The sequence below is a fragment of the Spea bombifrons genome, chromosome 2, assembly GCF_027358695.1.
Source record: "Spea bombifrons isolate aSpeBom1 chromosome 2, aSpeBom1.2.pri, whole genome shotgun sequence".
NCBI classification, from domain to species: domain Eukaryota; kingdom Metazoa; phylum Chordata; class Amphibia; order Anura; family Pelobatidae; genus Spea; species Spea bombifrons.
In genome coordinates this window covers 140,537,083-140,557,700 of record NC_071088.1, presented here as the reverse complement: position 1 = coordinate 140,557,700, position 20,618 = coordinate 140,537,083, and the positions used below count along the sequence as shown (strand labels likewise).

At 42.6% G+C, this 20,618-nt stretch overlaps 3 protein-coding genes across 3 annotated transcripts; all 3 read left to right on the top strand.

The window, feature by feature from the left end:
• Positions 1-1,677: 1,677 nt before the first annotated feature.
• Positions 1,678-2,664, top strand: LOC128473939 (olfactory receptor 52K1-like). Its single transcript, XM_053456160.1, has one exon. The coding sequence runs from the start codon at positions 1,678-1,680 to the stop codon at positions 2,662-2,664; it is 987 nt and encodes a 328-aa protein (XP_053312135.1).
• Positions 2,665-10,085: 7,421 nt separating this feature from the next.
• On the top strand, positions 10,086-11,087 carry LOC128473938 (olfactory receptor 52K1-like). The gene has a single exon (XM_053456159.1). The coding sequence runs from the start codon at positions 10,086-10,088 to the stop codon at positions 11,085-11,087; it is 1,002 nt and encodes a 333-aa protein (XP_053312134.1).
• A 7,772-nt stretch (positions 11,088-18,859) lies between these two features.
• On the top strand, positions 18,860-19,861 carry LOC128473936 (olfactory receptor 52K1-like). The gene has a single exon (XM_053456158.1). It carries the CDS (start codon positions 18,860-18,862, stop codon positions 19,859-19,861), a length of 1,002 nt encoding a protein of 333 aa, XP_053312133.1.
• The last annotated feature ends 757 nt before the right edge of the window (positions 19,862-20,618 follow it).

Here is a 20,618-nt window from a genome sequence, read left to right as displayed (position 1 = left end):
AACTCTGTCTGAGAGTCTCGTGGGAACTGGGAATTTCATTTAACCCTTTCAGTGCTGCCTGGTGTATAGTGTTAAAGTGAATGTGAGTGGGGTGTCGGTGTATAGTGTTAAAGTGAATGTGAGTGGGGTGTCGGTGTATAGTGTTAGGGGGAATGTGAGTGGGGTGTCGGTGTAAAGTGTTAAAGTGAATGTGCGTGGGGTGTCGGTGTATAGTGTTAAAGTGAATGTGAGTGGGGTGTCGGTGTATAGTGTTAAAGTGAATGTGAGTGGGGTGTCAGTGTATAGTGTTAAAGTGAATGTGAGTGGGGTGTCGGTGTATAGTGTTAAAGTGAATGTGAGTGGGGTGTCAGTGTATAGTGTTAAAGTGAATGTGAGTGGGGTGTCGGTGTATAGTGTTAAAGTGAATGTGAGTGGGGTGTCGGTGTATAGTGTTAAAGTGAATGTGCGTGGGGTGTCGGTGTAAAGTGTTAAAGTGAATGTGAGTGGGGTGTCAGTGTATAGTGTTAGGGGGAATGTGAGTGGGGTGTCGGTGTATAGTGTTAAAGTGAATGTGAGTGGGGTGTCGGTGTATAGTGTTAAAGTGAATGTGAGTGGGGTGTCGGTGTATAGTGTTAAAGTGAATGTGAGTGGGGTGTCGGTGTATAGTGTTAAAGTGAATGTGAGTGGGGTGTCGGTGTATAGTGTTAGGGGGAATGTGAGTGGGGTGTCGGTGTATAGTGTTAGAGTGAATGTGTGTGGGGTGTCGCTGTATAGTGTTAAAGTGAATGTGCGTGGGGTGTCGGTGAAAAGTGTTAAAAGTGCTACATGTTACATGTGTCCTTCGGTATTTAAGAGGTTAATATGACAGAAATTGGCCTCTCCTCTCACGCACGACCCCTGTTTACCTCTTGAGAAGAAGTCATGATGTCATGACTGACCAAAAATCACCACGTGGCACAGACAGAACAAAGGACCCTGGGAGAGCCAGAAACAAGCGGGTTTTCATTATGAGCAATTCACTAATCCTATATAGCTCTAACATATACCCTGTGATGTATTCTGGACTAGGCCCGGGCCAAGGGCAGCAGGTCCAGATGGGTGACAGGCCCTCTGCCTCATAACAGGGAGCCTGATCGCCCTATTCGACGAGCCGGTTAAAATAGAAGATTACTGATCTCCCCAACCCATGCATTAACACTATGGGGGGCTATTGCCGAGTCGCAAGAGTCCTCCATAGTTTCCTTCAACTCTGCACTTCCATTAAAAGAGGGATGCCGGGTTATGACATCATATCCCAACACCCAGTAGAAAGGACAGCGTAGCAGAGGGGGAGGTAGGGAGCTCTGTCCTGTGTTAGGCCTAGGACAGCGTTGATTTTCTGGCTCCCCGCATTTCACACGACCAAATAGGGGCACTGTTGTTTTAGGGGGTGTTGTTTTGGGTGTGACTGGGGGGGCTTTCTATGTGACTTTGTAACCAAATAACACCCCATGGGCATGTATATCGGATCCTCCATACTGAGGAGGCCCAGAGAGGCTGGACATAGCTTTGCTGGCGTTTCAGGGCTGTCCTTCTTGGCATCAGACCGATGTATCTGCTGTATCTTTTTCTTGGCTCTTAGAGTTTGAGAGGTCATAGTCACATAAGAAGAATATTGGTTATGGTTTTGTTTCTCCAGAGCTGTTGCATAACCCCATAATGTTACCCCTGACGGAAAGATCCAGCCCAAACCAAACGGCGATCCTCTCCCACACGGAGTTCCTTCTCTACGGGTTTCCCGGAGTCTCGGTATCCAGATCCCTCCTGCTCATCCCGTTCCTCTCCATATACCTGGTGATCCTGGCGGGTAACGGCCTCATCATGCACCGGATCTGGGCGGAGAAGACCCTCCACTCCCCGATGTACTTGCTCATCTTTCTTCTCTTTGCCGTCAACGTCTCCTGCACCTCCGCCATCGTTCCTAAACTCCTGCTGGGCCTGGCGTTCGGCCTCAATCACATCTCCCTGGATGGCTGCCTTCTGCAGATGTTCGTTATCTACATAACAGTAATGACCGAGTCTGGAGCCTTGTTGCAGATGGCTTTGGACAGGTACGTGGCAATCTGCAAACCTCTGCACTACCAGAATATCATGAATAATAACTTTCTGGTCCTGTTGACTTTCATAAGCTTGGCTCGCAGTGTCTTCCTGGTTTCTCCGATCGTTATATTGGTTTCAAGGGTCAATTTTTGCAATTCTAACATAATTTCAAGCATCTCTTGCGAAAACATGGCGCTGCTGAGGATTGGGTGCGGAAACATCTCCAGGATTAACCTTATCGGGCTGCTGCTGAGGATCATTGTCTCCATCATTGATGGAAGCCTTCTCCTGGTCTCCTACGTGATCATCCTGAGCACGGCTCTGAAGGCTGCGAGAGGACAGGCGTTTCACAAAGCCCTGCACACCTGCTGCACTCACATGCTGGTGGCTTTCCTCATTTATTTGTGTGGGTTATTAACCTCTGCTGTGTACAGGCTGGACGCCTCCATTTCTGTAAATGTGCAGAACCTCGTCAGTGCCATATATTATCTTTTTCCGGCTGCTGTGAATCCCGTCATATACGGCCTACGAGTAAAAGAGATCCGAGTATGTTTAAAAAAATCATTCAAGATAAAGCACATGGACAATGGTGGGTCTTCAGAATAACGGAGACCCGAGATGAGTGTCTGTGTATGATGTTAGAATGAATGTATGTGAGGTGTCAGTGTATGGTGTTAGAATGAACGTATGTGGGGTGTCAGTGTATGGTGTTAGAATGAATGTATGTGGGGTGTCAGTGTATGGTGTTAGAATGAATGTATGTGGGGTGTCAGTGTATGGTGTTAGAATGAATGTATGTGGGGTGTCAGTGTATGATGTTAGAATGAATGTATGTGGGGTGTCAGTGTGTGATGTTAGAATGAATGTATGTGGGGTGTCAGTATATGGTGTTAGAATGACTGTATGTGGGGTGTCAGTGTATGGTGTTAGAATGAATGTATGTGGGGTGTCAGTGTATGGTGTTAGAATGAATGTATGTGGGGTGTCAGTGTATGATGTTAGAATGAATGTATGTGGGGTGTCAGTGTATGGTGTTAGAATGAATGTATGTGGGGTGTCAGTGTATGGTGTTAGAATGAATGTATGTGGGGTGTCAGTGTATGGTGTTAGAATGAATGTATGTGGGGTGTCAGTGTATGGTGTTAGAATGAATGTATGTGGGGTGTCAGTGTATGGTGTTAGAATGAATGTATGTGGGGTGTCAGTGTATGGTGTTAGAATGAATGTATGTGGGGTGTCAGTGTATGGTGTGCTACCAGAGCCAATGGCATAACTAGAGGGGTCCCAACTGCGACCGGGTTTGTTCTTCTAGGGGACCTGGGCAACTGCTTGTTCCTGTCTCCTCGTGCCGGTTCAAACTTGTTAGGAATGGGGCCTGGAACAGGTTGGTCCAGGTCAGAACGGCCCTTTCTAAAAAATGTTGGACTGGCATAGGGAGACAGGAACACAGCAGAGCCACGTTACATCACATGACTCTGCGGTGTACCCAAGGCTGCTTGCACATTGTGCAGACCAAAAGCTGCAGGAGAGGTAAGGAGGTACAGGAGAGGTAAGGAGGTTGTATGTATGTTTGTAGGTATGTGAGCATGAATATGTTTAAGAGTATGTGAACACAGATGTCTATGTATAAGTGGATGTGACCATGGATGTGTATGTATAAGTGCATGGGATCATGAATATCTACACGTAAGTGTGTGTTAGTATGAATCTGTATGCGGAAGTTGTGTGTGAGAGCATAGATGTGTTTGTGTAACTGTTTGTGTGTGTGCATGTATGTTAAAGTGGTGTGAGATGAAGTGTGTGTTAGCATGAGTGGTGTGAGAGGAATGAGAAGAGTGTGTTAGAATGTGTGTGTACATGTCTGTTAACCCCTTCAGCACCGGGACGTACCTGGTACTTCCTGGTTACTGGTCACCGGTAGACCGGGACGTACCAGGTACGTCTCCTCCAAAAAACGCCCCCCACATCACCACGATCGCGGTGATCGTGGAGGCGCTGCTGCTGCCGTCTGCCCAGGACTCCTGGGCAGACAGCACAGCCTGTCTAAGCCCGCCCCCAAGCCTACGATCACTCCCACGGAGTGATTTTGTAGGCAGAAACAGCGATTGCAGAAAGATGTGCAATCGCGGTTTCAGCTGCCACAGGCAGCTTCAGGGAAGGGGGGGAGGTGTTGAATCCAACACCCCCCTGCTGCCTGATCGCTCCATGAGAGCGTCAGTGCAGCGTTAACCCCTTCAATGCCGCGATCGCGGCATTGAAGGGGTTAATTCCCGTTTTGAAGGGGGCTCTGCTGCTGGTGGTCTGCCTGGAAACCCAGGCAGACCAGCAACAGCAAAAACGACCCCCCAGAAGTCCTCTGATCAGTCCTGTAGGACTGATCAGAGAGACTCCTCCCCTACAATCTCCAGTCTGTTGGAGATTGTGTCCCAGCTGCCAGAGGCAGCTTCAGGGACAGGGAGACAGGGTTCTTTGGTCTCCACATGAGTGTGGAGACCAGCCCCCCCACCCTCACCCTTCCTCAGTTAACCCCTACCCCCCTCTTCCTCAATTAACCCCTTCAATGCTGCGATTGTGTATGACCCCCATCGCAGCATTGCAAGGGTTAATATTAGTCCCCACAAGCTTGTGGGGACTAAATACCAGTCAATGCTGTGCTTCAATGGAGCATCAGCATTGAAAGAGTTAAAAAAAATGTAAAAAATAATAATAATAAAATAAAAATAAAATTAATTTAAAAAAATTAATAAAATAATAATAATAATAAAAAAAATAACAGCACTGACCTGAAAGTCCAGGGTGCTTCCAGGTCAAATTCTGGGCTGATCAGATCGCTCCTGGCCAATAGGAGTGATCGGATCGTTATGGCAGCCCACGGATGACCCTGCTCTACAAAGAGAGAGGGGTCATGTAGGGTAATTATGAAAAAACACAAATTATTAATAAATGAAATAATCATAATTATTACCTGATCACTTGTCGGTGACATTTTAAGTCGCTGATTATTGATCGGTCTCCCTGATTGATGTCAGCGGCCTAAACCTGTCACTTACAAGCAATCTGATAAAAAAAAAATATTTAAAAAAATGTAAATGCAGTTTTGCCCTCATAGCTTCCTCAAAAAATGCATGAACCATGCATGTGAGGCCTTGTTGGACTCATGGGATGTTGGTGAACAAAATGTGGTGTTTTCTTCCACTGTTGCACTTATGGTGTGCAAGAAATTCAGTGCAACATTGAAATGTATGCGTTAAAAATGCAATAAAATAATTTCCCTGTGAAGTTTGGCAGACTTAAGTGAAGAAATGGCTAACTGAAAACTGTCAAAACTACCCTAGTTGAACACCTTGACTTGTCTACTGTTCATAAATATATACTTTTATGGGGTAATTTACAGTGGGGGGCTTCCAAAATGTCCCAAATGGGATATGGGCCCAGCAAACCAATTTCTGAAAATTCCAAATGTGAAAAGTAAAATGCGCATGTTCCAGTTTTGCCCCCATAGCTTCCTCAAAAATTGCATGAACCATGCATGTGAGGCCTTGTTGGAACCGGGGGATGTTGGTGAACACAATTTGGTGTTTTTGCACATATTCTATACAAAATATAATATAAAATCTAAAGCAACATTGCAACATATGCAAAAAAAACAAAAAAATATAAAAATACCTCAAAATTTGGCAGCAATTGGCGATAAAATCCCTGTTTGAAAACTGTCAAAATGACCCTAGTTGTACACCTTGACTTATCTACTGTTCATAAACATATAATTTTGGGGGGATAATCAGTATCTGTGACAACTATTGCAGTTATTAGACTACCATGCCAAATTTGAAAAAAATTACATTTCAAAAACGTAATGCATGCCTTGCAATATTTGCCCTATACTGGTCAAAATAGATAAAAATCCTGGCCATGTTGGGTGGTTTCCAAATCAGGACAACTTAATGAATATATTTGGGATAATTTCTTCCCATTGGTTCAATGTGTGTACAATTTGTGTGTATACAAAACTGTAAAAAAATGCGTTTTTTTCATTTTTTCCCCACTTTTTCCAGTTTATTTCAAATAAAACAATGTACTACCCAGCTTAATATGGTTTCAAATGAAAGCCCTACTTGTGCTGAAAAAAACAATATATGATTTGTGTGGGTGCACCAATTGATAAGAGAGAAATTACAGTTGAAGAAAGACATTGCAAAAACACAAAAACGTCTCCGGTCCTTTAGCGACACCCTAGTTTAAAAATCCCGGTCCTGAAGGGGTTAATGAGTAAGTGTGTGTTAGGATTTGTAAATTTGTATAATTTCTGTTTACAAATGTGTGCCAGAGTCTATGTAGGATGGGGGGAGGGGCAATGATGGCACAGACAAGTTCTTTGGGGACAAAGATGGCGCAGATAAGCTGTTTGAGGTTAGGATGGTACTGATAAGTTTCTTGGGAGCAAAGTTGGCACATGTTGTTTAGTGAAGTTGGGGGGGCCCAGGGGCAATTTTCGCACCGGGGCCCTGTGGTTTCCAGTGTACAGCTTCATCACTGCTGCATCCTGCCGGGCCTTAAATAATAGTTACCAAAATATTGATTTCCTACTTAAAATAGTTTTTAGTGTTATTACGTCGGTGCCTTCCCAATATGTCCCAGCCCGTTAAGTGATGTCAGGGGCCACAGCGATATTACAAACAATGTCTTTTCTTATGTCACTTATTTATGACAAATGCAGTCCTCAAATATACGTTAAATATCCATGGTTGGTCCGTATTCTGAACAAAAAAGTTTGGGGGCCAGGACTCCACATATGTGATCTTTGGGGCCGGGATTCACACCAGGTAGACAGACAGGGTCCAGGCAAGGAAAGTGTGTGTAATATTGTGTGTTAGTAAGTATTACAGTGTTTGTGTATTTTATTTACAAGACATGTGGCGGTGGCGGCGGCGGGGGTGCGTCATATGCATCCAGGGTATGGATGGGGGTCCCGTTGGGAACATAGCTGAGTAATCAATAAAATGACACAGTGCTAACTTAAATTTAACTTTGTATTGGACAGCAAAACACTCTGCATAAATATAACCGAAAACATGAAATATTCAGAATATACAATATGAGCTTCACCCACCCACAACAATCCCCGCGGCCCACCCTGATCTTCGCCCTAGCGGCCGCTGGGTGCCTTTAGTTGGTGCGCATAACACAGTTGGGCCCCATAAGTATTGGCTTGAGTTATATGGAAACTTTCAGTATGTCAGTAAAGTCTTTTATTTGTGTGACTAAGTTCGGGGCGCCCTGTCGTGGAGACGGGGAGAGGTTTTAGGTTTATAACTCCACGGTCTGCTATCAGTCCAGCTTTTAACCTCTTCACTGCCAACTCTGCTGCAAACAGCTCTGTATCTTGGACTGTCTGCCGGAAGCTTCTGCCAGGATGCTGCAGCTCTCCTCTGAGTATGGATTTCAAGCAGGCCTCTGTTCCTAGGCCTCTCTCTCCCCCTCTCAGCAAAAGTCCTTCACCTCCAACTCTGAACTCTTCTCCCCAAAACTCCCAATGGCGCCTTTTACACCTCAGGCCGTGTGCTTTGCAGTTCGCCATCTGCTGGTCACTCCATAAGAACTGCAGGTTAGTCAGTGACACAGCAGCCATTACTGAAATCCCCTGAGGGGTCACAGTGTAAAAAGTATAAAGCCATCTGAGGAGCATGTGGCAGGAAGAGGGAGGATTATGGGGTTGGGCCGTGGGAGGAGCATGGGTCAGGGATTGTGGGAGGAGCATGGATCGGGGATGGTGGGATGAGCTTGGGTCGGGATGGTGAGAGGAACATGGTGTAGGGTGTTGGAACGAAGATGGGGTCTGGATGGAGGGAGGAGCTTAGGTCAGGGATTGTGGGAGGAGCATGGTGTAGGGTGTTGGAACAAAGATGGGGTCGGGATGGTGGGAGGGGCTGGGGCGCTGAGGGCTTTTACTGGACCCCAAGATTTCTGATGGCGGCCCTGCTGTAGCCTAATATTGTAACGCGGTATAATAATTTGTGGCTAGCAGGGAGAGGCGTCTTTTACTTTCATCTTTCCAAAAACCCAGTGCCAACTTTGTCCCCAAACGGCTTCTCTGTGCCATCTTATCCCGCGAACAGCTGGTCTGTGTCTCTCCCTCCGTGCAGACTGATCCAGCATGCAGGAAATGGTGGGATGTCACTTCCTGCATTCTGGATCACACCGTTTGTAGGAAGAGAGTCTCAGATCTGATCGGACGATCTCTACGCGCTCCGTGACGCTATCTGCAGGTGTTATCCGTATCTAGCGGCTCTTAAATGGGCCGTCACCTGACACCGCAGAGACCATGACTGTTACGCCCTTCCACCCGAGCGCCATCGTCCTGTTACTATCATCCATCATCGACTGGCTGCTAATTTATTTATACAAGAAATAAACCGAAAATCCATCGACTATCACAGGGTGGGATTTTATTTTAGAGATTCCTGCAAAATGAATACCCAACACACAGAGAAAATGCTGAAAGCTAGCTGCGTCCTTAAGGGGTTAATCATCCGTGGCCCTGAGGTAGAGTTTGAAGCCCCCTGTTTTAGGAGCCGAAGCTAACGGCTCTGAGGCTTTTCCTCCCCTGTGTTCCGGCGTCCCGAAATAACCCGCGTTTCTCCTGAGGAGGACGCGATCTGTTATATAATTCCTACCTGAGCCATTTAACTGATCGTGCCCCGTCGGAGCAGTTTGTGCCCTGTGTGCGGCCTGTGTTACCTGCCAACACCTAATAACCCCGGGTAAGTTATCCGCTAAAGGGGTTAAACCCAGAGCTAAACGTATAGAGAGATAACCCGGGTCATATCAGCAGCTGGGCCAAGATTTACACAGATACAATAATAATTATTATTAATTTAGATTTTAACGTCAGGGGAAAAAATTATTTAAATTCAATGAAATTAAGTGACGTTTATGTTAATTTTTTATTACAAAAAGGCCAAAAAATCTTACAAACTGATTTTTTTTTTATATGTGAAAATTTGTGATGTTTTTGTTTAATAGTTAAAAAGAAAAGTAAATAATCATTATATTTTTAGCAAAAGGCTGGATACTCTGTACTGATTTATTTCATGCGGCGTCAGGCAGGAGAGTCAGTACTGATACATGCGAGAAACCAGATACCGGATATGAATACAGTATATATATATTTATATATTATATATATATATATATATATATATATATATATATATATAATACAATGTATCATGAGGCTGGATACACGGTACTGATGTATGTCTCAGTATGCAATATGCTTCTCCTGGGACACCGTGTCCTCTACTATCTCTATGTACACATTATATACCCGACCACCTCTGCTGGAAGGCTTCTCCATTCTTCCATAGCTGACAGCCTCTTCATTGTACTTTATAAAATCTCTTTTATTAATGGATGTATTGGTGAAAATAGGATTTATTTAGGGGAAATAAGGAGTTTTCAGGTGCTGACACGCCCTCATATGGGGGTTAATTGCTTAAATCCACAATAACAACAAGAAAATGCTTCTTTGCTCAGAAAATTGAGGGTTTGATGCTTTAAAGAAGTCTGTGATGGGCCAGCACACGCAGGGTTACATCGGAAAGAGAGAGAGAGGTATCGTAACCGGAATGTAACCGGAAAGTAACATAATATAGGGGGAGACACAATTCTTATAGGGATAATGACATCATGTTTACAGAGATCAGACGCCTCCTTATGACAGATCACACATTATTACCATCACACATCACGACACGATGTACACTGGTAGTAAATATCTTTGTTATAACGTGATTTAGTCTTTCTTGTAAAACCCCCAACGGAATCAACAGGCAAGATGTTTCTTTACTCGAATCCCTTCTCCACGTATAACGCCTGTTATGTTCTTATATATGAATATATGTGTCCTGCCCGCTAATCCCATTAGCTCCGTACACACGGTGGGATCTGAGAATGAACGGGTCTCCGCGTAACGTTGGGGTAAATCTCAGCCTCTTCTTTCAGGAACATCGTCTGTCTCCAATGTTATGGCCGAAGCCGCCAACCACACTAGCCTCATTTCTCACGTGGAGTTCACGCTGCTCGGGTTCCCCGGTTTCTACGCATTCCGGCGTCTCCTGTTCATCCCGTTCTTCCTCATCTACATCATCACCCTTTCAACCAACGGTGTTCTCATTCACATCGTGAGGACGGAGAGCAGCCTCAACTCCCCGATGTACATCCTGATCGCCGCACTCTCCGCCATCAACATTTGCGGCACGTCCACCGTTGTCCCCAAGATGCTCCTCGGCTTCCTGATGGACTTTAATCGCATTTCACTGGTTGGGTGTTTGGTCCAAATGTTCTTCATCTACTTCATTATCATGATGGACTGTAATGTCCTCTTGATGATGGCTTTGGACAGGTACGTTGCCATCTGCATGCCGCTGCATTACACCAACATCATGAACAGACGAGTAATGATTACCCTCGTCGTGGCGGCAGTTTTTCGGAGCGTTTCATTCGTCAGCCCCGTTATTTACCTGGCGTCCAAGGTGCGGTTCTGTGGCTCGGACACCATACGCCATTTTGCTTGTGAGCACATGGCGCTTCTCAGCCTAGTTTGTGGAAACATCTCCAAAAACAAGATAGTAGGGCTGAGCCTTCGAGTGACCTCCATGGTCTTTGACTTGTCTTTCATCTCTGCCTCCTACGGCAGCATCACACGAGCTGCGTTAAAGATCTCCACTGGAGCGGTGAGGCACAAATCACTACACACCTGCGCTACACACCTCCTGGTCATTTTGGTTGTCTACTTCTTCAGACTGTCCTCCTCCATAGTCTACAGGATCTCCCGATCCATCCCCCAAGACACCCACAATTTGTTGAGCTCCATCTACTTGCTCTTTCCCGCTATGGTCAACCCCCTTATTTATGGCCTGAGGACAAAGGAGATCAGAACGCGCTTTCTGAAATCATTAGGCAGACCCGGCGTGGCTGTTGGCCGCATGAAACCCGTCACGGTGTCGTCTGGGGTGGGAGGATTGTGACGTTCAGTAACCGGAGACAAAGCGGCTCTCTTTCCAGAGACAGGCAGCAGCTCGAAGAGACAGAGCAAACAGGAAAGGGGGAGCGCCACATACTTGTGACATTTTCACCATATGTGAGATTAATCAAAATTCCCCTTTTCCGTGTTTGAAGAACCCCCACAAATTATACATCCTTTTTTCAGGAAAAATTGGGCTTTTGTTTGAAACCATAGAAACACACAAAAAATAATAATTGTGAATGATGGTATGTAGAAAACATATTCTAAAATAAAAAAAACCTAAATGTTTGAAAGGGCCACATCCATCCCTTACATAGTACTCTATAAAGGGTTATGGAGTTTGGGGGTAGTGAAGAAGGGGGTATAATCTTTACGTGTAGTGATAGGGAAATGGGATCTCAGGGCTTTTTTGAATATGTTATCATTTTGTTTGCTCTATTATTAGTTTAATATAGATAGAAACCCCTTTAGGTCATGATGATGTCATATACGGCCTACGAGTGAAAGAGATCCGGATGCGTTTTAAGAAATCACTCAAGATGAAGAATGAATAACCAAGGAATGAGATCAGAATTTTAGCAGAAATATACAATGTAATATATTTTGTGTGCATATTTTTTGTTAAATTATTTAGTTTAAAAACTTGAAGACAACTTAGTAATTAGTCTATTCAGTTATATCAAAGATAAAATCATTAAATAAAATGTAAAAATTATTTAATTTAAAATGTTCATATATAGCGTGTTTTATGTTTTTATACGCCTTTTATAATTAATTTTTCCAGTTCCAAGGATTTTTGGTGTAATTTTTTTTTTTTACGTTTCCTGCCCCTTCACACACCACATGATAACGCACGGTGTTTTTTTAATTGATTTATATGCATTTTTATAATTTATATTGATTTATATGCAAATCCCCCCCCCAAAAAAAAAAGCTAAATTGCAAAAGGGTTTGGAAAAAAATGCATTTTTTTTAGCCGCATGCTTTGGCAGAGGTCGTTGGGGAAATGGCTGCCTGCAGAATTACCCTAGGGGCAATTAGGGAATATGTGAAAGCTATTAATGTTCATTTCTAAAGAGACATTAGAAAATACATTTAAAAATTGATGAGCGTTCCTAGCAGTGCTTTAATGGTAAAACCTCCTCTAGCGGGGCCAAAACAAAGGGCCCCCAAGTGCACCCACCATTCCAGTCATATCTACTCCCAGTCACCACAATCCATGTGATCCCATCCAAAAAATCTAATAAAAAAAATCCAGATGCAAAGCAATTCAAATAAACGCAACCCACATGCGCCTGAAGGAACTGGATTGAAGATTTGCCATTGGTCGAGCACGAGGGGGTTTATATAACCTTATATTCGAGGGGCCCCCGTGTTAAAAGCTCACTTAAGTCAATGGAGGATGCAATACAGTCTTCTAACACTGGGGGTCACTGGTGCATAGGGGTATATAAACACATTTCCCCTCAACCAATGGGGACTTTCCTGCTCAATTATTGCTCAGCCACCCTGTGATTTTTCGATCCAGTGTCAAAGGTCAAATACCTGCATGCCAATGTATGTGGAATTTTTAAAAATGTTTTTTGTGAATTTTTTCTTCATCGCTGGCACTCCCTAAAGGTTCGCTTAGGCCCTGGATAGCTTCCTCCTTTGCACTGTGAGTCCTGCACTTAGCTACTTGATCTACTGCCGCTCCAAATAGCCGTACATCAGACAGCCACATCCGGCCCTCAGGGAGACCCCACTGACACTAATCCTCTCAATCTGAAACAGGAAAATGGGGGATGCAGAGAAAGAAGTGCTTGAGGCAATTACAGCAAAAGAGATCTGAAGGCAGGAACGCTCTCCGAGGCTGGATTAACCCAGGGGTACATGGAGCCATTGCCCTGGGCCCTGGAGTGTTAGGGGCCCCTGAGACCCCCATCCTGTGGTAGATTTACCTGATTAGTAGTATCTGAGCCGCCATAACCCGCGCGGCCTGTGACCCCGGGGGATGTGAGGAGCCGTCACACCCAGCAGAGAGGAGCCGCTCTACAGCAGGAGATTACCGGATTAATCCAGTCAGAGCGGCTCCTCCCACCCAGCGGCCATCTGCACCCAGGCAGGGAGAGGGGGAGGGCTTTAGGGCACAGAGAGCTCTGATTGGCTGTTAAGTCCCCTTCTTCCCTTGCTTCACTTCCCTCCGTTTCCTTTGCCTCCTTTTTGTGTCAGTCACAGGCTGCTGAGGAGAATTTTATTTTATATACAGAATTTTCTTTGCTATATATAATGTCTTTTCTTTATCATATATACAGAAATGTATTAATTATAATTAATTTATTATAATTAATAAATGGCTGTTTATACAGCGATCGGCCATAACATTATATATATATATTTATAGTATCTCCCAAAAGTGAGTACACTCCTCACATTGTTGTAAATATATTATTATATCTTTCATGTGATAACACTGAAGAAATGACTCTCTGCTACAATGTAACGCAGCGAGTGTACAGCCTGTATAACAGAGCAACTTTACTGTCCCCTCAAATATAACTCAACACACACAGCCATTAATGTCTAACACCTCGCCTACAAAAGCAAATACACCCCTAAGTGGAAAGGTCCAAATTGGGCTTCATAGGTTACCACTGGAGTCCTCTTCCATGCCTCCATGACGACATCACGGAGCTGGTGGATGTTAGAGGCCTTGCGCTCCCCCACCTTCTATTTGAGGATGCCCCACAGATGCTCAATAGTATACATACTAGGGCTGCAACAACTAATCGATAAAATCCATAATAATCGATAATTATAAGACTATAATATTATAAGATGAGGGTTTTTTTCTAGGGATGCACATATATATTATCGGCCGAAAAGGGCATTATCGGCAAAATACAGAAATAAAAATAAAACGGCCGGAAATAATCGTCTACAGGCGTTGGGCTGCTAACCTGCTCGTTGGCCGAGCAGCATCTCGGCCAGGATGCATCACGTGACTCTGCTTGGTTCCTTCTTCCCCTGGGGGCGGGGCCAGAGAAGCTGTTCGAGAGGAAGCAGCAGAGCCCCTGCGAGTGAGAGATCTGGAGTTCATGTAAGGGGGTGGGGGAGGGTGTATGAGCAAGTATGTGTGACTAAGGGAATGAATGAGTATCTGTAAATGAATGAGTATATGAGTGTGTCCAGGTTCTAGCATGTGCTGCTTCCTGGGCATGATAGGAGTGTGATTGCTATTAGACATAATATATATATATATATATATATATATATATATAAAATATTATTGATTTTTTTTGGTGTGTTAACCATTTTTATTAAAACTAAGTAACACATCAAATAACAATGTGTATATATATATATATATATGTATATATATGTATATATATATATATATATAATTGTTAACAGTAATCACACTCCTATCATGCCCAGGCATACCTAGCTTCCAGCATGTACTGGCTGACATTGCATGATAGAAGTGTGATTGCTGCTAACAATCATATAAGTAATATTGTTATTGAAATTACACTCCTATCATGCCCAGGTTCTAGCATGTACTTGTTGCCTGGACATGATAGCAGTGTGATTGCTGTGAACAATCATATGTGTATATATATATATATATATATATATATATATATACATATATATATATATATTAAAATTGTTATTGCATTTTTTGACCAATTTTGGTGTGTTACTTTATTTGAATAAAGGTGTGGTTATTTATTTAAATTTTTTAATTTTCGGTTTCGGTCCAGAATTTTCATTGCGGTGCATCCCTAGATTTTACCAGAGCAAATGCTCTGAAAAATCTAATTACACTATAAGTTATATCTAATAATAACACTAAGATCCAGATCCTCCGCAGCACTGCAAGGGACCCGGATCCTCCTTTCTGACAGCCGGCGGGCGCCTGTGCGATGCAGACATCCTCGGCTACTGTCCTCCACTTCCTCTGGACCTTCTATGATGGAGCACCAGTGTGTAAGTACCTTCTGAAGCCCATAGAAGCCCCGGCGGAAGTATCAGCTAGCACAGCGGAGGTTGTCTGTGGGCATTGCGCAATGTTCACCAGCCAGAGAGGGGGATCCCCTGCAGCGACCTGGATCTTCCTCTCTGGCAGCCAGTGGGCTTCTCTGCGATGCATGCAGACATCCTCCGCTACTGTCGGCACTTCCGCTGGGGCTTCTATGATGGAGCATCGGCGTCACGTGACCTTCTGGTGCTCAGTCATAGAAGCTCCAGCGAAAGTTCCGGCCACCAGCAGAGGTTGTCTATGCACATCACGTAGGCGTTCATCGGCTGCCCCTACTAGACACCAAGAAGTCTGGAGCACGGGGGTATCTGGGGCTATAAGGCATATCTGGGTGGCAGAGTGGCATATTGGGGGTTATAAGGCATATCAGGGGGGCACAGTGGCATATAAGGGGTATAAGGCACATTTGGGGGGCAGAGTGGCAAATATGGGGTGTAAGGCATATCAGAGGGCACTGGCATGTGGGGGATATAAGGCATTTCTGGGGAGGGACAGAGTGGCATATCAGAGGGCATATCAAGGGGGATAAGGCATATAGGGGATACAAGGCATATCTGGGGGTATAAGGCATACAGGGGGTATAAGGCATATCGTGGAGGCAGTGTGGCAAGCCTGGGCTCAAATGTGCATCTGGGGGGCAGGTTGGGAAATAAAAACAAGAAATGCATTTTTCTCAAAGTTTTTTTTTTATTCTGCTGTGTGTTTTTAACATCCTGTTTGTTTATTAAATTATTTTAAATAAATGAAAAAATAAAATGTATCCGATTAATCGAAAACTGATCAGCCATAACATTATATATATATATATATATTTTTTTTTATTATATATATAACATTACGAGCACCTGCCTATTATCGCGTCGGCCCCCGTTTGCCCCGTCGAGGCGCGGACTCTGAAGCTGCGCTGCGTTATCCGGCACCGAGACCTTTATGTCCTGTAAGTTGCAACGTGTGGCCGCCATAAACATATATTTATCTTATATACATTTTTGTGTAGAATTTGTAGTGGATAAAACTGTGAAAAACCTTTTTTTCAAATTGCATCTAATGAAAGCCCAACTACGCATTCTCGTAGAGTTTAAACTGAGTTAAAAAAATAAAATGTAGGGTTTTAACCCATTTGTAAGAATTATACTTAAATTCTGCAGGGTCTTCTCTTCTAATCAAAGCCCCTCTTGACGTAATATCATTTTTAATATAATTTAGCTGAGAATAATACGGAGATTAGTGCTGAAGGCAGCGAAAATGCTAAAACCGCACAGGTCGTCGTGAGTATGTTAGCTGCGTCCTTAAGGGGTTAATCATCCGTGGCCCTCAGGTAGAGTTTGGAGCCCCCTGTTTTAGGAGCCGAAGCTAACGGCTCAGAGGCTTTTCCTCCCCTGTGTTCCGGCGTCCCGAAATAACCCGCGTTTCTCCAGAGGTGGACGTGATCTGTTATATAATTCCTACCTGAGCCATTTAACTGATCGTGCCCCGTCGGAGCAGTTTGTGCCCTGTGTGCGGCCTGTGTTACCTGCCAACACCTAATAACCCCGGGTAAGTTATCCGCTAAAGGGGTTAAACCCAGAGCTAAACGTATAGAGAGATAACCAAGATTTACACAAATCAAATGATTCGAGGGAGGATTATTTTAGATATTAAAGTCACAGAAAATAACGACTCAAGTTTTATTTAATAAAGTTAAGAAATATTTATATTTATTAAGCAATATTTATATTTATTATTTATTAAGCGATATTTATTAACAATGCTTATATTTATTAGTGATATTTATATTTAAGTGATATTTATTTTTATTAAGCGATGTTTATATTTATTAGTAATATTTATATTTATTAAGAGATTTATTTTTATTAAGAGCTTTACTAAGCGATGTTTATATTTATTAGTGATATTTATATTTATATTTATTAAGCAATATTTATATTTATTTATTAAGAGATATTTATTAAGCAATAGTTATTTTTATTTATTAAGAGATATTTATTAAGCGATGTTTATATTAGTGATATTTATATTTATTAAGCGATGTTTTTATTTATTTGTGATATTTATATTTATTAAGTGATGATTATATTTATTAAATGATGTTTATATTTAGTAAGTAATGTTGATTAAGAGATATTTATATTTATTAAGTGATATTTATATTTACTAAGCAATGTTTATATTTATTAGTAATATTTATATTTTTTAAGAGATATTTATTTTTATTAAGAGATATATATTAAGCGATGTTTATATTTATTAGTGATATTTATATTTATTAAGTAATATTTATATTTATTTATTAAGAGATATTTATTAAGAAATGTTTATACTTATTAGTGATATTTATATTTATTAAGCAATGTTTATATTTATTAGTGATATTTATATTTATTAAGTGATGTTTATATTTAGTAAGTGATGTTTATTAAAAGATATTTATATTTAGTAAGTGATGTTTATTAAGAGATATTTATATTTATTAGGCGATGTTTATATTTATTAGTGATATTTATGTTTATTGAGAGATATTTATATTTATTAGTGATATTTATATTTTTTAAGAGATATTTAAATTTATTAAGCAATGTTTATATTTATTAGTGATATTTATATTTATTAAAAGATATTTATATTAGTGATATTTATAATTATTAAGAGATATTTATATTTATTAAGATATGTTTATATATTTTTTAAGAGATATTTATATTTATTAAGTGATATTTATATTTATTAAGAGATATTTATATTTATTAGTGATATTTATATTTATTAAGAGATTTTTATATTAGTGATATTTATAATTATTAAGAGATATTTATATTTATTAAGTGAAGCATTTTACTATCAAACTGAAGTTTCCAAAAAATATCATGCGCAGACTGGCCTTTGTGGAGGGGGGGGGGCTGCCCAACCTCTCCATACACCCCAGACCACTGTAGAAATGTTATTGATTGAACGCTGAATATCTGGACACCCGAGTAAAATATGAGGGAATAGAGTATGGGAACTAAATGCCTAATAATCATCATCCGAAAACTAACAAAACAGAAAAAACTCCATTTATTCAAAAATATCTTAAAATAAAGTAAATCTAGAAAGTGGTTGGGAATAGTATTTTTGTCCAGATATTCCGCAGCGACATGTAACCCGGTCCGCCGTGTGGCCGGATACTCAGTAGTGATAAATCCCTGTCTGTCACTCATCAGGGGGGTGCCCGGTGGCCCGACGGCCGCCAAACGCGGGTCCGCAGCTTACTGCTGTGGCGCCTGTGCTCTGTATGAGGAAACTCAGTAAGCTGCGGGCCCCTTGTTTGGCCGCCATCGGGCTGCGTAGACATCTGCACGGCCGGCCCCCGGGCCAGGGAAATCCGTAAGAGAGAGGTAAGAGTGTGCGGAAGAGTGAATGGGTGAATGAATGTTGGTTGGTGGGTGAATGAATGAAGTTACTAAGTTAGTAGTAAGTGTTTAGGGGCAGAAATGGCGCAGGCCGGCTGATAAGGGGGTGCAGAGGTGGAACATGCAGGCTGTTTCAGGGGCAGACTTGGAATAGACCAGGGTTGGACTTGGCACAGGCAGTCTGTTTCAGGGGCGGAGTTGGCAGATAATTGGGGGGGGGGTGCCACATACAGGATCTCCCCCTGACGAAATCACATTAGCTCCATAAGCATTGAGGGATCTGAGAATGAACGGGTCTCCGCGTAACGTTGGGGTAAATCTCAGCCTCTTCTTTCAGGAACATCGTCTGTCTCCAATGTTATGGCCGAAGCCGCCAACCACACGAGCCTCATTTCTCACGTAGAGTTCACACTGCTCGGGTTCCCCGGTTTCTACGCATTCCGGCGTCTCCTGTTCATCCCGTTCTTCCTCATCTACATCATCACCCTTTCAACCAACGGTGTTCTCATTCACATCGTGAGGACGGAGAGCAGCCTCCACTCCCCGATGTACATCCTGATCGCCGCACTCTCCGCCATCAACATTTGCGGCACGTCCACCGTTGTCCCCAAGATGCTCCTCGGCTTCCTGATGGACTTTAATCGCATTTCACTGGTTGGGTGTTTGGTCCAAATGTTCTTCATCTACTTCATTATCATGATGGACTGTAATGTCCTCTTGATGATGGCTTTGGACAGGTATGTTGCCATCTGCATGCCGCTGCATTACACCAACATCATGAACAGACGAGTAATGATTACCCTCGTCGTGGCGGCAGTTATTCGGAGCGTTTCATTCGTCAGCCCCGTTACTTACCTGGCGTCCAAGGTGCGGTTCTGTGGCTCGGACACCATACGCCATTTTGCTTGTGAGCACATGGCGCTTCTCAGCCTAGTTTGTGGAAACATCTCCAAAAACAAGATAGTAGGGCTGAGCCTTCGAGTGACCTCCATCGTCTTTGACTTGTCTTTCATCTCTGCCTCCTATGGCAGCATCACACGAGCTGCGTTAAAGATCTCCACTGGAGCGGTGAGGCACAAATCACTACACACCTGCGCTACACACCTCCTGGTCATTATGGTTGTCTACTTCTTCAGTCTGTCCTCCTCCATAGTCTACAGGATCTCCCGATCCGTCTCCCAAGACACCCACAATTTGTTGAGTTCCATCTACTTGCTCTTTCCCGCTATGGTCAACCCCCTTATTTATGGCCTGAGGACAAAGGAGATCAGAACGCGCTTTCTGAAATCATTAGGCAGACCCGGCGTGGCTGTTGGCCGCATGAAACCCGTCACGGTGTCCTCTGGGGTGGGAGGATTGTGACGTTCAGTAACCGGAGACAGGCAGCAGCTCGAAGAGACAGAGCAAACAAGAAAGGGCGCACCGACGCGTTTCACTGTTAAATCCGAACTAAAGACTAGGATGACGGAAGCGATACGTTTACCCCTTCGGCCTGGTTGTGTCCGAGGCTCTTGTAACATTTCTGCGCTGCTCGTGTTTAGCTGGAATTTTCTTCTCTCTCGTTTACTGAACCCACACAAGTTATATATATATTTTTTAGGACAGGAAGGGCTTTGTTTAGATACCACTGATTTGATCGTATTGTAGAATCTATTATAAAAAAAATAAAAAAGTTTATTTTTTTTTTTAAATTACTTTTATTGAAAAAAAATTCTCATCTACAACAGCTAACGAAAAAAACCTGCGTTTAGAAATAATCAATGTTTTTGTTATTTTGCAAGTTATCGGGCAATAAGTACAAGCAGCGTACTGCTGTAATATAGGGGCGTAAAATGACCCCTTACATTCTACAATATTTTTTCTTATTTTTGTACTTTTTTTTTTTTGGATTTTTTGTAATGTATGTTTGTAGCAGGAGGGGCACAATGTGTCCGGTCACCTATTTTCACATTTTAATTATTATTTAGGGTTTTTTTTTTTTACATTCTCATTGAACTAGATTTTTCCTTTTACGATATCACTGGAATCTTTATTTAGAATTTATTATATTTTTATATACTCTTCAGCTATTTGTTTTATATTTTCGATATACAGAGCTCCATTGCTGACCATCGTTCCC

Bases quoted from the DNA above. Each gene is read 5' to 3' on its own strand.
- LOC128473938 (XM_053456159.1), top strand. From the start codon at position 10,086: ATGGCCGAAGCCGCCAACCACACTAGCCTCATTTCTCACGTGGAGTTC.
- LOC128473936 (XM_053456158.1), top strand. From the start codon at position 18,860: ATGGCCGAAGCCGCCAACCACACGAGCCTCATTTCTCACGTAGAGTTC.
- LOC128473939 (XM_053456160.1), top strand. From the start codon at position 1,678: ATGTTACCCCTGACGGAAAGATCCAGCCCAAACCAAACGGCGATCCTC.